At 39.2% G+C, this 17,835-nt stretch overlaps 1 protein-coding gene across 1 annotated transcript in view; it reads right to left on the reverse strand.

Annotated features, from left to right (window-relative positions):
* Positions 1–17,124, reverse strand: part of CTR9 (CTR9 homolog, Paf1/RNA polymerase II complex component) — a 29,231-nt gene extending 12,107 nt beyond the window's left edge. Inside the window, exons 1-12 of the mRNA XM_032427214.1 lie at positions 16,354–17,124; positions 15,062–15,160; positions 12,833–13,072; positions 11,465–11,582; positions 10,812–10,901; positions 7,584–7,732; positions 6,170–6,277; positions 3,040–3,147; positions 2,664–2,900; positions 2,339–2,428; positions 2,097–2,225; positions 1,805–1,988 (exon numbers count right to left, since the gene is read on the reverse strand). Coding sequence (XP_032283105.1) covers positions 1,805–1,988; positions 2,097–2,225; positions 2,339–2,428; positions 2,664–2,900; positions 3,040–3,147; positions 6,170–6,277; positions 7,584–7,732; positions 10,812–10,901; positions 11,465–11,582; positions 12,833–13,072; positions 15,062–15,160; positions 16,354–16,398 — 1,597 coding nt within the window. The 5' untranslated portion in view covers positions 16,399–17,124. The remainder of the gene's footprint in view (positions 1–1,804; positions 1,989–2,096; positions 2,226–2,338; positions 2,429–2,663; positions 2,901–3,039; positions 3,148–6,169; positions 6,278–7,583; positions 7,733–10,811; positions 10,902–11,464; positions 11,583–12,832; positions 13,073–15,061; positions 15,161–16,353) is intronic.
* Positions 17,125–17,835: the final 711 nt, after the last annotated feature.

Genomic DNA, 17,835 nt, shown 5'->3' on the forward strand with positions numbered 1-17,835 from the left:
AACATTTCTATGAAAAAATTTATCTCTGCCACTCTATTTCCAAGGCTAGCACCCCGGTCCAAGTCCTCATCTCCACCAAAGTTACTTAAGAAGCTTGGAGCAGTTCTGTTTCCAGTTTCTCTCTGATGCACAGCATGGTCACTTTTTCTTAAAAAGCTGCTTGTCATATGGCAAAACAGTGAAAGCACAGACTACTAGGGATTACTAGTTAGAAAATCTGGGCTCTAACTCCACTTAAAGAATAGTAAGAGGGGGGGCGCCTGGGTGGCTCAGTTGGTTAAGCAACTGCCTTCGGCTCAGGTCATGATCCTGGAGTCCCGGGATCGAGTCCCACATCAGGCTCCCTGCTCAGCAGGGAGTCTGCTTCTCCCTCTGACCCTCCTCCCTCTCATGCTCTCTGTCTCTCATTCTCTCTCTCGCAAATAAATAAAATCTTAAAAAAAAAAAAAAAAAAAAGAACAGTAAGAGGGGCGCCTGGGTGGCTCAGTCATTAAGCGTCTGCCTTCGGCTCAGGTCATGGTCCCAGGGTCCTGGGATCCAGCCCCGCATCGGGTTCCCTGCTCCGCAGGAAGCCTGCTTCTCCCTCTCCCACTCCCCCTGCTTGTGTTCCCTCTCTTGCTGTGTCTCTCTGTCAAATAAATAAATAAAATCTTTAAAAAAAAAAAAACAACAAAACAGTAAGAAAGTGTCACACAAATATAAGTTATTTTCTCCAGAAAATGTCACTCTCCTCAGGCAACGAACAATGGCTTACTATTGCCTATCAAACCAATTCAAGTTCAGCCTGGCATTCAATTAAAACCTTATTTTTTTTTTAAACCACTTTTGCATCCATAACAGCATCAGCAAGGCCAAGTTAATAGCTCCTGATTTAACCAGAGTCAAAATATCATAGCTTTAGGTTCTTTTAAGGGAAGTACAGTATTGTAAATTATTTTTAATTAAAAGCTTTCCGGGGCGCCTGGGTGGCTCAGTCGGGTAAATTACTGCCTTCGGCTCAGGTCATGATCTCAGGGTCCTGGGATCGAGGACCACATCGGGCTCCCTGCTCGGCGGGAGGCCTGCTTCTCCCTCTCTCACTCCCCCTGCTGTGTTCCCTCTCTCGCTCTTTCTCTGTCAAATAAATAAATAAAAAAAAGCTTTCCAAATTTTACAATGTCTAGTGTGTAAAAACTCAAGGTAGGATATTTTACTAATAATTATTTCAAAGTAAAACAATGCTCTTTCTTACTATTATAAACATTGCAAAAATGTTAATATGAAATCAGAGCAGGAGCATCATAAAGGTCCATCCATCACCAAATAAGTCAAGGAGTTGTTCAAAGTCTAATAAAGGTAGCTGACCCACTGAAGATCACCTACCCTATGAAATATATGGTTCAACTGGTTTTTAGTTATTTCTTTTAGTTTCTAGCATAAATTTAAGTGAAGCTGCATTGGTTTTTTTTTTAAGGCCATAAATTTGCCTTGAAGGAAAAGGGGACATTATAACCTTCACATTTTTTTACTATTGGTTCTAAGAAAGATTTTTTTTCAGGCTGAATTTTTGCTGCTGTTGTGGGAATTTTAATTCATAAAAAAAAAGTTTACAATTCTTGGGGCGCCTGGGTGGCTCAGTCGGTTAAGCATCTGCCTTCCGCTCAGGTCATGATCCCAGGGTCCTGGGATTGAGCCCCGCATTGGGCTCCCTGCTCAGTGGGGAGTCTGCTTCTCCCCCTCCCTCTGCCTGCTGCTCCCCCTGCTTGTGTTCTCTGTCAAATGAATAAATAAAATCTTTAAAAAAAAAAAAGTTTACAATTCTTACAGTCAACATAATTAGGATGTTCCCGTAAGATGTTTTTATATAGTTTTTCTGCTTCATGGAATTCACACATTGCCTCATACAGCCTGGCTAAATTATATGATGTTGTAACAGAAATGGCATTATAATAATGTTCATCATGTTCAGCTTCTGCTTTTGCACGATCCAATGATGCCAAAAAATATTTCTATGAAAAAGAAAAGAAAATTACATTGTTAAAAGACAGCTGATATATCTAAAAAAGTGTGCATTCAACTTGACAGTATGGAAGAAGGGAATATTTCCAGTTCCCTACCTTTGCCTCCCCTAGATTTCCAAGTCTAAAATGGAGGGCACCCACATTATTCAGAATCTCTGGCGGGACATCGGCCTGCACTTTCTCCTGAAGGATCCGTGTAGCTGTTCCATAGGCTGAAAGGGCACCCTGTATTTTCATGGCGGAGACAATAAGGGGTAAGTGAAAATAAAAGGGAGAAACATTACACCACGCTTTCAAAAAACACATTAGGTAGAAGACCAAAAACACTGCTAAAATACCTGTATGTCAGTCTGTTCTAAGATTTGTGCCAATTCAATCCATGCTTCAACGTCATCAGGATACTGTTCTGTGACTTTCTTCAAATGGCCCTGGGATAAAAGAGGTCATTAAGCTGATGCAGGCTTAATTCAGCAACTACAGGCTGTCAAAGTAAAAAGTGGTAGCTACTCTACCTTGTTTAATACGTCAACTGTTCGTTATTTCAACTGGAACAAGCTCGGCTAACAAAACTGCTTCCATCATATCTCTACTAGCAATAACAAGAATGAGGCATGACAGTCTAGTGATAACTATGAGAAAATAGCTACAATTTTTTAAAAGTACCTTGGCAATATCTCGTTTTTCTTGATCTTCTGAGGCAGCATATAGCGAGCCAAGAATTTTCATAGTTTCATAATTATTAGGATAAGCTTTCAAAACTTTCTCAAAGCACTGAGATGCATTTTCTTTGTCACCTCGATAAATGTACATTTGTCCCAAACCAAAAAATGGCAGCACAAAAGAGGATGAAGCAAACTGTGTGGCTTGATAGTAGTACTGGAAAGCTTGGTCATAATCTTCCTAAAAAATGAAAATAAAACAAGACCAACAGTGTATACAGACGTTTATTTTCTTTTTCATGTACAAAAGTTTTTAAAAGACTTGAAACACTATGAAACAAAAGAATTAGATATTCAGAGAAGGTTTAAAATGATCCTACCTGAACGTGGAATGATCTAGCCAGCTGGTAACAACTTTCCGCTTGCATGGCCTCCACTTCCGTATTATGGAATGCATGGAGAGCCAAGTGCTGGACTTTACTATAATCCTGAACAATGAGACCCAGAAATCAATGGAGTTAATTCAAACAACTCCAACAGTCTCAATCATAAGCCTTCCTCAAATTTCATTTTTAAAATGTGTTCACTGAATTACCAATAACAGTGCCATATCCAGAATTAGAATCATTTTTCTCATTCCCCTTGCAGATAAATTCATTTACCTAGAACTTAACATCTACCCATCACATCTATTACTTTATTTCATCCTGCAACAACCCTTTGAGGTATCAGCCCTAGTTTTGTGATGAGAAAATCTGAGAGGTTAAGTCCCTTATTACTAGTAGAGGAAGCAGTTACAATTTATTGAGAACTATTATATACTAAGCACTGTGGTAGGTATGATACTTATAATTATTCTAGCCTCAGTCAAAAACCCTACAAAGAGTATCATTATTACCATTTTATCGATGGGGAAATGGAGGCTTAAAGAAATAAAGTATGTTGTCTTAGGTGGAAAAGTTAGAATCTGGATTTAATTTTTTTCTGACTCCAGGGAAATGTTCTAACACACGAGGGTAGCGAGCTTAAGTGACTGGATTTGAATTCAGCTCTCTTCGAATGCATGGGTCATGACTTTCCCATTAGACCTGACTTAATTTGGATTACAAAACTAATCTCCTGAGAGTCTCAAAGTCAGAGTTCATACATCAGGGGTGGGAAACAACTTTCTGGTTTTAATAGGGATGTTTTATCCATTTGACTAGTAATCTGTTCTGGAAAGCCTTTGGTCAATGGTCAGTTTCAACTTTTTTTTTTTAATTAGGAATAATAATGTGACTGCTGTTTTATTGTATTTATTTATTTTTAAAAATACTTTATTTGACAGAGAGCGTGAGCGAGCACAAGCAGGGGGAGGGGCATAGGGAGAGGGAGAAGCAGATTCCCTGCTGAGCAGGGAGCCCATGCGGGGCTCAATCCCAGGACCCTGAGATCATGACCTGAGCCAAAGGCAGACGCTTAACGACTGAGCTACCCAGGCGCTCCTCCCCTCTGCATTTTAGCTGCTTCTCTTTCTGATCAAAAAACAAAGCTCAATTCCCAGTTTTTTCTGGAAGTCTGTGTTAATTGCTCCAGGAGTCATCATAGCTCCCATCTCTAAACTCACTTTACTACTTAATTACTGAAGTGTCTGGGATGTTAATTAATAATACCTTTCTTCCCAGGTAAATGATTCTTCTATAGGGGAGGCAATGTAGTGTGGTGGGCAGAGAATTAAAATATTACATCTCAACTGTACTACCTGCTAGCTGAGTGAATTCTGGCAAGTGATGTTACTTAACTTTGCTGAGTCTCAATTTTCTTTATCCATAGAACGGGAAACAGAAATATCCTGCCTACCTCCTAGGGCTGCTCTAATGACAGATCAAGAAAACACATGTTAGCATGCTCTGTAAACCTTTAGTACATATATTCAGTGCAAGATGACTTCACAGTGCTGATCACATATTAGGTGTTCAGTAACTCAAAGAGATTGGCTTGATTTACATATTTCACGTACACAATCTAAAAGGTTTTGAGTTTGTTAAAGAACAAGACTGTATCTTCAGTAGTGGAAGGGTGATTAGCATTGAAAATTAGAAACTGAATAATTTTCAATTGGTTCAAGGAAGCTGTCCTAACAGCTGTGAGCAATGATTATTAAACATGTACTCAAATATTTAGGATTATTAGTCCTCTGTTTTTCTTTTCAGTAAAAAGCATACTTGGGTAACTCTTTTATCTGAAACAGTAACACTTCAAGTACTTATAAGATACATTTCCATCTTCTCCCTAAATAGTTGCTTTTCCCTACTATAACAGTTACAGCATAAAGCTTAATTAATAATTCATTAGGAATGGGGAGTATGCTTCTATAGCCAGAGGGAATAAAGCATCATGGTTAATAGTTGTATGACCTTAGGCTATTACCTCTGCCTCAATTATTCATCCACAAAATGGGGATAATATTAACTACCTCTGACTATTCTACAAATTCATGGAATACATTTTTTTTTAAGTTTTATTTCAGTAATCTCTACATCCAACATGGGGCTCAAACTCACAACCCTGAGATCAAGAGTCACATGCTCTTCTGACGGAGCCAGCCAGGCACCCCCATGGATTTCACTTTTAATAACACTTGATATTTAGTAAGTACTAACTGCATATTAATAGCAATAATAACACTGATATGCTATCATAAATAAGGATTGATACAGTCCTGTGAACTTTTTAAATTAAACTGCTATTTAATTAAAGTTCCTAGTACAATTTAGTACTTCCATATGGGAAGTAAAACTTTCGTACTTACTGTATAAAAACTTTGCCAATGAAATCTTGGATTTAGTATTCAAGAAATCTAAAATACCATTGCTTCTACAGAATTAGTGGCAACTTTAAAAATTACATCTTGATCAATATGCAAAAATAAACAAAAACTTTAATGACTTCTTGGTTGCCTACATAAGTAGGTCCAAACTCCTTATATCACACAAGTGCCTCACTATCTGGACCCAATGCATTATCTAGCATGAGCCCACCATATGCCATGGTTTTACTAAACCAGAGACTATTTCTACATCTGTGCCTTTCCCCTTTCAACTACCTGAAGACCTCCTCCTAAAAACCTAGTTCAAGAGCTTTTCCTTCTTGGTGAAAACCCTTTTTAACCACTTGGTTACTTCCTCTTTCATTTCTCTATCACATCAAGATAGAGACCTTTATTTCTATATTTACATTTGTTTACATGTCTGTGTTTTCTACGAAGCCGAACCGAGTGCAGAAACCATACTTTACTGGTCTCCACATGTCTACTGCAGTGTTGGGTACAGTATAAAGGATCAATAAATATTAAATGAGTGAATGAACAAACACACCCACCCCCAATTAACTAATATAAATTTTAATTTGAAAAAAACTCTTGACATTTTCAATTTTTTTCCAAGTTAAAAAAATAAAGTATCAACTGCAGAAAAGAAAAACAAATCAGGATTTAAAAGCAAACAACTTTAATAAATTGGCTTCTCCTACCTTTTTGAAGAAAAAGTGATTTGCCAAGTGGTTCAATACCATGGGGTTGCTGGGATCAATAGTATAGGCTCTGGAAAGAAGCTGGACACCATTTTTTATGGAATCAGCCTAAAAGAAAAACAATGACAACAGGGCCATTACTCAATTAGCATTTTTTCTGAAGTTTTTTTATAGTCTGAAGAAATAAGGTTACATAAATCTAAGTTCAGACACCAAAATATAGCTCTTGTTTCAGTTAACCTTCAGCAGGGATAAACAAATTTCAAATAGTGAATTAAACTGTTAGAACTTCCCTCACAAACAGTCACCTTTGGTATTTTTATAGATCCTGGCTGTCTTCTTGATGTGGCAGATGTCTGTGGATTACCCAACAGCCAGTTTACCCCCCTTACTCTGTTTAAATAGAGTCCAGACTTTACAGCTTGTGATCTTTTAATTTCAGGAAGGAAAGTTCCCTCCTCCTCTTCTCAAGCCCCAGGGGATGAATGATGGTTGATCTAAACCAGTCAAGATAACCTATTCCCCTTCTCTGGGGATCAGTCTAAGGCAGTGGTTCTAAACTGGGGGTGAGGTCATTTTTCATTATCACAACAGGGAGGACGTGCTGGCATTTAGTGGGCAGAGGTCAGGGATGCTGCTAAACATCCTACCAATGGGTAGGATAATTTCCCACAACAAAAAATTATCTAGCTCCTTAAGTCAACAGTGCTAAGGCTGAGAAACTCTGATTACCCTGTCTAGACAATTATATACAAGGGTAAGCGTGATGGGGATAGAACTGCTCTAAGAGAAAGCCATTTATCCTTCCCTTTCCTCCCTCTATATAAGGTTGATGAAATAATGAGAGCCTTGGAGATATAGCAGCTATCTTGCAACTATGAGGTGACAGACACAAGGAGGAAAATCTACATACTCAGGAAGGACAGAAAGATGTAAAATTCTGGGTTTAAGAATACTGAGGTGCTAAATCCAAGACCTTAGATAGCTGGTTTAGTAGACGATAAAAACCCTCATGTTTAAGTCACTGCAGTAGGCTTTTTGTTACTTGCAATGGAAAGCATTCCAAACTGACATACATTGCACAGCTCCTTATGTGAAATTCTGAAATCTAAAAACTTCTTAAAAAACAAGTTGTTTGGTAATCTTAGAGCAAGCTTACATGGGGGCAAAACTTTACCTGAATTGTGAGGTTACCCTATTAGTGTGAAGAGTCACTCATTCTGACAGAGAAATAAAAGTTTGCCTTTGGGGTGGTGTCCTAATACCTGGTGTTACAAATTATGCAGTGCAGGCATCATATTACATTTCTATTATCTGCAGTCTTGACCTCTAAAACACTCTGGTCTCAAGAGTTGTAGATAAGGAATAGTGAGCCTGACAGATCAGTCACAAAAGAATTTTTTCATTCACATACCTCTTTATTGTTGAGTTCTAGTACAGCCAGTCCAACCAATGCTCCCACACATTTGGAATTGAGTTCCAGGGCTCTGCTGAATGCCAGACGAGCTTTCTCCAGTTTGTTAAGTTTCACAAAGCAATGGCCCATTCCTAAACGAACTTCCGCTAAAAAAATAGTCAATCTGTCAAACTAGGGCATTTTTAGGGTTTGAATTAAACAAAATGCTTAAACATTCTCTATGAGTTGCAAAATCTCAAAATTAACCTCAGTATAACTACACTATAAAATCTTTTGGTATATCACAAATTTGGTTTCAGTGGATATTATACCACACTGCCCACCCCCTTTCTCGCCATAAACAGAATACCTACCATACTGGTATTTTTCTTGCACTCCTGCCTATACAGTACCTTCAATATCTAATTTTCAAACAGCAATTTTTAAAGACAGCAAAAAGTTTCATGAAGGTCTTCAATATTGTAACTGACTATGTGCACATACTGTCATTCCCTTCAGAGCTATGCTTATACTTGCTACCCAACTTCAAGGCCCTGCCAAAACTCCACCATGTTCCCATGAAGGGCCAACCTCCCCACTGGTTACTGGATCTTACCTTTCTCATCTATTTAAGGGCACTGCTCCAGCAACCCTCTCCTATTTTTCCTGCATCATCAAATTTTCTCCCTCTACTACATTATTCTCATCCACATACATTCTCCCATCTTAAAAAAAAAATCCTCTCTTGATTCCATTTCCCTTTCCAATTGTCAACCCACTCCTATTCTTCCCTTGATAGCAAAACTCCTTGAAAGATCTATCTATAGTTGCTGCCTCTCTAACTTTCCTTTTCCATTTTCTGTTAAATGTATCCACCAAGCATCTCACCCCCACCATTCCAGTAAAACTGCTTTTATCAAGGTCACTAATGATTACTATGCTACTGAATTCAATGATCAATTCTGGGTTCCTATTTTACTTGACCTAACAATAGAATGGGACAGTGTCTGCTATATCTCCAAGGCTCTCTGTCCTGGAAACATTTTACATCTGACTTCAAGGACATTGCCCTTACTCTCTTTTCCTCTTACATCTCTGGCTGCTCCTTCTCAGGCTCCTTTGTTGGTTCTTCATTTCCCTTCTACAATGTCACAGTGCCCTAGAACACCATCTTTGAACCTCTTTTCTATCTCTACTCATCCCCCTGGTGACCTCATATTTTCATGGCTTTATACACCATCTCTATGTTGACGACTTCCAAATTAATTACTTCAGCTCAGACCTCTTTCCTGAATGACAGCCCTCCTGACCTCTCCACTTGTAGGTCTAAAAGGTATTTTAATATTTTCATGTCTAAAACTAATTCGTTTTGAATTATATTTTCCAGATGTACTAAAATGTAACTCTACTCTTACAAGGAGTTACCTTTGATTCCTCCTTTGTCTCATACATCACATCTACTCTGTCAGTTCTTCCTTCAAAATATACATAGATTCCGATCATTTGCACCTCTACTATTACCACCCTAGTGCAAGCCACAATCATCTCTCACCTACATGACTGCAAAAGCCTTCTACCAGGTCTCCCCATTTCTATCCTTGCCCCCCACTTGTCTCAACCCAGAAGCCCAAATGATCCTTTTAAATATAAGTCAGATCATTACTTACTCCTTTGCCCAAAGTCCTCAAATGGCTTCCTATGTCTATCACAGTAAAAGCCTAAGTCCTTATAATAACCTATAATGCCTTACATGATTGGTCCTTGATTCTATCTCTGACCCAATTCTTACTACTTTTCCTCCTCATTTTCTCTCTCTATTCCAGATACACTAGCTTCCTCACCATTCTTCAGACTTGCTAGACCCACTCTTCCCTCAGGACCTTTGTACCTCCTATTCCCTCTCTCTGGGAATAATCTTCTTCCATATATCTACAGGTCTATTATTTTAAGGTCTTTATTTAATTGTTACTATTCTCCTGGTCAACCTTTCTTTTTTCTTCTTTTTTGCGGGGGGAGGAGCAGAAGGGGACAGAATCTTTTTTTTTTTTTAAGATTTTATTTATTTATTTGAGAGAGAGACAGAGCATGAGCAGGGCGAGGGGCAGAGGGAAGAGGGAGAAGCAGGCTCCCCACTGAGCACAGAGCCCAATGCAGGGCTTGATGTCAGGACCCTGAGCTGAAATTAAGAGTCAGACGCTTAACTGACTAAGCCACCCAGGCTCCCCGAGAGAGAGAATCTTAAGCAGGTTCTATGCCCAGTGCAGAGCCCAATGCAGGACTTGACCTCACAACCCTGAGATCATGACCCAAGCCAAAATCAACAGTCGGATGCTTAACTGACTGAGGCACCCAGGAGCTCCCTGGTCAACCTTTCTAAGCAATCTCCCAATTCTTCTCATACACTTTTTCTGCTTTACTTTCCTTTTACCGATATCTTATGCAGTATATATTTTACTCATTTTATCTTCCACACTGCAAAATGAATTCCATGAGGGCAGGGATTTTTTTTTTTTTTTAAGATTTATTTATTCATTCCAGAGAGAGACAGCAAGCAGGGGGAGGGACAGAGGGAGAGGGAGAGAATCTCCATCAGACTCCCCACTGAGCATGGAGCCCAACATGGGGCTCAATCCCATGACCCCAAGATCATGACCTAAGCCGAAACCAAGAGTCTGACGCTCAATCCACTGAGCCACCCAGGCACCCCAAGGCAGGGATTTTTGTCTCTTTGGTTTACTGCTGCATTCCTTCAGTCTAGAACAATGCCTGGCAAATAGTTGATTCTCAATAAGATTTCCTAAATGACTGAGATTTTCAATAGAAAAATAGTATAAAGCAAAAAGATTATAATATGATCTGCTAGGGATGCCTGGATGCCTCAGATGGTTAAGCTTCTGAATCTTGGGTTTCAGCTCAGGTCATGATCTCATGGGTCATGAGATCGAGCCCTGCATCAAGTTCCATGCTCAGCAGTGTGTCTGCTTAAAGATTCTCTCCCTCTGCCCCCCACCCCCACTCATGCATGTTTTCTCTCTATCTCTAAAATAAATAAATCTTAAAAAAAAATAAGATCTGCTATTCAGCTTTTGGATCAAACACAGTATTTTTTTTTTAATTTCAATTCTGTCATTTTAACAACCTTATAGCATCTTTTCACAACTAACTTCATAGGCAATTGCCAAATCTTCAATATTTTCACAGTTGGATCATATAGAGCTTAGACTTCAAATAAAGTTTTTCTCTTACCTGGACATCCTGGGTTAGTACGCAATGCTTTCTTATAGTAAGCAAGAGCTCCTCTGTAATCCTTCTTGTTGAATGAAATGCAAGCTTTACCTATAATAATTTTTAAAAATAAACATGCATTGACTAAAGAACACAAGTCTCATATATCCTACATGAACTCACCTAAATCAAACACATCTCTGAGTAAGAAATACTTGAAAATGGTGAAAATGATTTCATATTTAAACTTGTTTTCCATAAGGATATATTAATTTATGCCTATAAATAAAACAGTCCTGTTAAATGGTATAAAACAATTAAAATAGCTTATAGTTGTCCAAATAGACATTGCTTATTGACTCTTTAGAAGTGGATAACAAATTATTCTTAACTGGTATATTATATATATAATATTTTGAAGTGACTTTAATGGTAAAGGGAGTTCTTTCCTTTTTTAAAATTTAAATTCAATTAATTAACATATAATGTATTATTTGTTTCAGGGGTACAGGTCTGTGATTGTAACTTCAAAAGAAACAATGATCTATTGCAGATAGTTTCATTTTTATAAAGTAAAGCTCTTCTACGTTGCTGTCCAGCCCAGTCAAAGAAATATATTACAGGCATATGATGAAAGATACAGTTCCCTAAGATGGTTGCCAAAAATGACTTACCAAGAAGGGCTGGAATATTATTTGGAGATTGGTTGAGTACAAAATGAAACTGCGCATCAGCCTGATCCATTTTGTCACCTTCAAGTAGACAGAAGCAGGCTCTTCCCAACAAATGATTCTGAAAAAGCAATATATCATCTTAGACTTGACTTTACCAAGGAGCAACCACAATTTAACATAGTAACACTAAAATGAAAACCATATAGGAAGGAGGTGGAGTATCACACCAATTCCTCTATCAACTATAATGTGTTTAAACTACCAATGGGCAATTCTTAATTACAAATCAAGAAATTATCCAGAAATGCAAGTCTTCTGTGCCAGGAACAATGACAAAAAGAAAAGTTCATTCTTCCACAACAGCCAGAATATGGAAAGAACCCAGATGTTCCTCTACAAATGAATGAATAAAGATGTAGTGTGTATATAGACACATATGTATATATGTCTATATACACACAATGGAATATTACTCAGCCACCAAAAAGAATGAAATCTTTCCATCTGCAACAACATGATGGAACTAGAGTGTATCATGCTAAGTGAAATGAGAAAGACAAATACCCTATGATTTTACTCATATGTGGAACTTAAGAAACAAAACAGATGAACATAGGGGAAGGAAAGGAAAAATAAAATAAGATGAAAACAGAGAGGGAGGCAAATCATAGAGACTCTTAATTATAGGAAATAAACTGAGGGTTGCTGGAGGGGAAGTGGGTGGGGGGAATGGGGTAATTGGGTGATGGGCATTAAGTAGGGCACTTGAAGTAATGAGCACTGGGTGTTATATGCAACTGATGAAACACTAAATTCTACCTCTGAAACTAATAATTCAGTACATGTTAATTAAATTGAATTTAAATAAAAAATTTTTTAAAATATACTTGAAATTCACCTGGAGATGATGGAATTACTGACTCAACCTGTGGATAAGTTTTATTTATTTATTTATTCTAAAGATTTTATTTATTCATTTGAGAGAGCGAGCGAAAGCACAGAGGGAGAGTGAGAGGGAGAAGTGGACTCCCCACCAAGCAGAGAGCCCAATGTGGGGCTTAATCCCAGGACCCTGAGATCACGACCCAAGCTGAAGGCACACGCCTAACCAACCGAGCCACCCAGGTGCCCCATGGATAAGTTTTATATATGCTAAATTTGCCCACATTACTTCAACAGTACAACAACCAAAGAAATTCCAATTTTAACAGGGAATTCTTCTTTTGATATTTTTATCATCAACCATGTTATTTTAAGAAAAATTCTTTCCAAGAAAAAAAAAAAATCTGTTGCCTATCACACACACAGTTTACTCTCATGTGGTATTTTTTCCCCTTTCATAAATTCAAAGAAATCGGACTTATTTACCTGATCATACATAATAATTTTATCAGCCATGGTATACAACAGGGTTGCCTGTGTAATAAGATCTTTCTTATTGTCCTTATTCTTTTCCTTCCGAGCCTGTTGTACATAATAGGCTGCTAATGTATCCAAGCAAGTCATCTGGTCTTTTTCATGGTCTCTATAGTCCAAATTGCCATCTATACGTGCTGCTTCCAACAACTTTACAAACTCTTCTGTTTTTCCTTGCTTGTAATATTCCAGCTAAAAGATAAAGAATCAAATTAGAATTATTAAAGCGTATGTCCATACAAAAAGCTGCACATAAACATTTATAGCAGCTCTATTTGTAATAGCCAAAAACTGGAAACAACTCAATTGTTGACCAACAGGTGAATGGACAAACAAGCTGTGGTATATCTGTACAATGGCTGCTGCTCAGCAGAAAAAAGAACCACTGATACATGCTACAATGTGGGTAAGTCTCAAGATAATTATGCTGAGTGAGAGAAGCCAGACCAAAAAGAGTACATACTGTAATGATTCCATTTGTGTAAGAACTCTAGAACATGCACTCTTTAGAAACAAAAAGCAGATCAAGGGTTGGCTGACCACTGTGGGGTGTGGGGAAGAGTTTGGAGGAAGGTTTGGGGGGTGATGGATATATTCATTATATTGATTGTAGTGATGATTTCACAGGTGTGAAATATGCTAAAACTTCTCAAATGGTATATGTCAAATATGTGCAGCTTACTGTAGGTGAATTATGCCTAATAAAGTTGCTAAAAAAGTGATAATCACCATAAATGTTTCCATATTACTACTTACCTAGCAATAGTTGATTTCAAACTAAATCAGAGCCCAAGAGAAAAAGCAATAATGACGCGGATGTAGAATTCTAAACAGAAAACTTAGGTTCTGGTTCTAGATCTATCAAAATTATCCATGACTTTGGGCCTGCTAAATAACTTCCCTGGGCATCTGTTTCATTTATTAATACTAAAAGGAAGATCTGCCATTTTTTATCCACCTACTGTGGGCCACAGATTATGCCAGGAACTTTATATACTTATTTCGAATCTGTACAATCACCCTTAAAATGAATGCTAACATCCCCACATTTTAGATGAGAAAACAGGCTCAGAAGGTAATCATTTGTCTAAGGTCACACAGCTAGTTAGCAGCCAAGTGGGAATTTGAACAAAGGCTTCTCTAATCCCAAAGCCTACACTCTTTTCTCTGTAACACTCTACAGCCCACAATGTTTCATCAATTTTACCACAGGTGCCACACTAATCTTTCAATCCTCCATTTTTTCTGTAAGTGCTGTTAAAGGAGGCATTTGTACTAAAGTAAATCTAAATTCCCCCTCTGGCTTTAAAAACTGTGTGTCAACATTAATGGCTTGTTCTCCATAGACCAGGAAAACTTAACACTTCAGAAAGGCACTACTGTCACTAAAAGTATTTCTCTGTAAATCCTTATCTAAGAAATTCTTTACAGTTTGGCTTGAGCACTGGATATAAGCCCAACTGCAGATCGACTTCTCCTTTCAAGATAATAGGAGGAGCCTCCTATGTATCTTTACACAAAAGTGACCTGGGGCACACTTGCTTAAAAAAAAATGATTTTAGTATATGCTAGATTATATTACCAGAATAATTTATTATGATGTTCTCATAAAAAGGAAACATTAGGCAGTTGGTGCTGGGGAGAGTGAAGGGTGTTAGAATTTTAGGCTGAGGTGACTCTCCTGAGAATCTCCAATAGGGCTTATGTTATGGAAGGGACCAAACAGGACAAAAAACAAGCCTGAGATAAACTTCATCCAAAAGGGCTTTTGTTAGTTAGCCTGGAATATAATCACCTTCTAGACTATTTTATGGAAAATGTTTTATTGTTATGGAAAACAATGCTAAGTAACAATGTTTACATGGTGGCACCTTGTTTTTTCTCAGATTATCTACAAAGCACAAACCAGTCTTCACTGAGTGATTAATAATCAAATACACAGTACAGAGTATTATTTAACTTAAATGAATTTTGCCTTTACCAACATATATTAATTTACCAGTGGAGTAGTATTTAGGAAACTGGCCTTCTTGTTCTATAAATGGTAATACAATTAACTTCCATACATATGGTACAATTTACTTACCCTGCTCCCAAGCTGGCTATTACTATATCTGAAAACAGAAACCAAATATTTTTCCTAGTCAACATATAAAAAATATTTGTTACATGAACACTGACCGCCAAAGCAATCCATATGTGCAGTTGTGTGTGTTCCTGTTTCAGAATACTGATAACTTCATCTCCCTCCGGTAACTGATCGAAGTCAAGTTCAATGACCTAAAACACAAAATGCAGTTTTGGCTCTTATTTCTCCTTTAAATTCACATTTCTTCTTTGCTGCTTTTCAGAATATACATCAATATGGATATACATAGGGTTTATGTTCACTTGCAATAGGGCTGAGCAAGTATATGTTAAGACACGTTTAAGGCACACATGTCAAAATAGGTAGCAAACCAATGCTGCTAGTTGTCTTCAAATCACCAGAACTATAAAATGTTACAAAAGCTTTGCTTACTCAAAAAGAACAAAACAAAACCCTGCCTAACATATAATGCAGGTGAAGTGCAGATAAGCACCCCAGAGACTCTGATGCCACAGGCCTGACAACCTGAGAAGCACAATCCTAGAGGCTATGTGAACCTGAATGCCACTGTACATTCATCAGGGAGACAGCATTTGTGTGTCACAGACACTCCTGAATGTGGGCACAAAATTTAACAGTAGGCAAATGTTCTGGAATTAGATGGTGGTGATGGTTTACACAACTTTACAACAATACTACTGAAAACCACTGGATTTTATGCTGAGTCAATTATATCTCAATATTACATCTCAATCGAACAAAAATGAGAGTATGAGATTATACTGGATATAGACAACATCAGTGCTGAGGGCTTTACTCAGACAAGCCAAGGCTACCCACGATGAGGCTGGGGAAGGCAGAGAGGGCTCGTTCTATCAGCACACCGTGGCGGCTGTATCTCGGGGTCTCTATTTCGCCGATGGAGCCGTGTGTGGGGGACACTGCACCATGACAGACTCGAGTTTCTAAGGGATAAAGGGCGACATCCTATGTATTCTCAGGGAGAGATAGTTTGAGCAGCAGAGACCACCGTGACATCAGCGCCCACCTCTTTTATCTGTGAGGCGCCTTACAATTTATCCGCACTCTCGCACCCCTGCGCCCGACAATTAGGAAGAGAGCAGAGTACTGTCACATACGAACAGGTAGGAAAGGAACTTTCAAGAACTCCTCGGCGTGGCCCCGAGGCTGCGGGAACGTGATGGTGCCAGCCTGGAAAGGTGCAGGGGCTGGGGAAGGAGGTGACTGGGGCTTCGGTCGGGGATTTCGACCTGGGCTCCTGGGGGAGAAGGTGCTTCCGCTTCAGAGGCGAAGTCGAAAGAAGGGGGAAGGAAGGGATCATCCAAGTTCAAGGTCCCCACCCTCCCCCATACTCGACACTTACCTCGTCAGTGTCCCGGAGGGGAATCTCGATGGAGCCCCGCGACATGATGAGATCAGAAGGCGAGCGGGCGTCTCGCCCTTCCGCTCCGCAGCCGGTACTCCTGGCTTCTGGCTCGTCCAGAGGTTAGCGGCGTCCCGGGCTCAGGTCGTGACTGCCGCTCCGCGGCGCCGCCGGAGCTTGGGCTTCTCCTTCCCGTCAGCCGCTTAAACAACGAACAGCAGACGGCGTCCGGCCACTTCCGGCAGCCCCGCCCCCTGACCCGGAAGCATTCCCGGCTGGAGGGCCTGTCAGACGGCAGGCGCAGCCTGTGGTTCTGGCGTTTCCTCGACTGTGGAACCACGGCGTCGAGGTTTTCGTTAGCGTGTCAGCCCTTCGGTGGGTCTGCGGCTTCTGAATCAGGCCCGCACTGGCGCAGCCTGAATGAAAACGCTGAAGGCGTAGCCGCCCGGCCCCGCGGTGGGCGGGGCGACGAATGAGGCGCGGGTTCCGGGCCTGGCCACTGACTGACGTGGGACCTCCGGCCAATTCTGGCAGTAGTGTCCGAGCCGGACTCCGCCTCCGCGCCCCGGACTTGGCGCATCTTTTCTGCACAAGGTTGCCGTGAATAATTCAATCATTTATTCCTCAGCCCAAACAAGGGCTCTTCGTTTAGCAGATGTGAGGTGCAAGTCATACCTGGGCTACCTTTGTGATCAGTTTAAATATAAGGTTACAATGAATTGTGTGTGTGTGTGTATTTTCGGTTCTTAGAAGGATATGAGAATCTGCTGTATTTGTAACCTTGCTATAGTGCTTGGTGTGTGTGTGTGTGTGTGTGTGTGTTTTCGGTTCTTAGAAGGATATGAGAATCTGCTAGATTTGTGATTTCAATAAAATTGTTGAAGAATTTGATTAAACCTGTAATCAGTGTTTTGATTAAATTATATAATTTGATTAAATACATTTTAATTACTGTTTTCATTGTAAAACATGATTAAACTGTAATCAGTGTTTTGATTCAGTCAGATAATCTGATTAAATAAATTTTTAAACTTTGTCAGTTTTACCTCCTAAGTGTCTCTCAGATGTATCTTCTCTTCATCTCACCACCTCCATTCTAGCCCAAACCAATATTCTTTTCTGCCTGGCTTACTGCAGTAGCCTCCCATTTTACCCAACACTCCAGTCACTCGCCCTAAATTCCCATCCAGCTTCAGCATTTTACACATTTATCTTTTAAAAATACCAATTTGATGTTTGTATTTCCTCCCAACTCCCTCAAAAACTTTAACTGGACACTTTGTAAGCCTTTACGTGGAAACTTTGTTAAATTTATGCTTTTGATTAGTTGAGTAACTATTCGGAGCTGTGCTGTCCAACATAATGTTAACCCTGCAATTAGCCATGTAATTTAAAATAAGCTAGGTAATTTAAAGTTTTCTATTAGCCACATAAAAAAAGCAAAAACAAATAGATGAAATTAATTTTACTAATATATTTTAT

This window comes from Phoca vitulina, unplaced genomic scaffold (assembly GCF_004348235.1).
Source record: "Phoca vitulina isolate PV1807 unplaced genomic scaffold, GSC_HSeal_1.0 scaffold36, whole genome shotgun sequence".
Taxonomy (NCBI): Eukaryota; Metazoa; Chordata; class Mammalia; order Carnivora; family Phocidae; genus Phoca; species Phoca vitulina.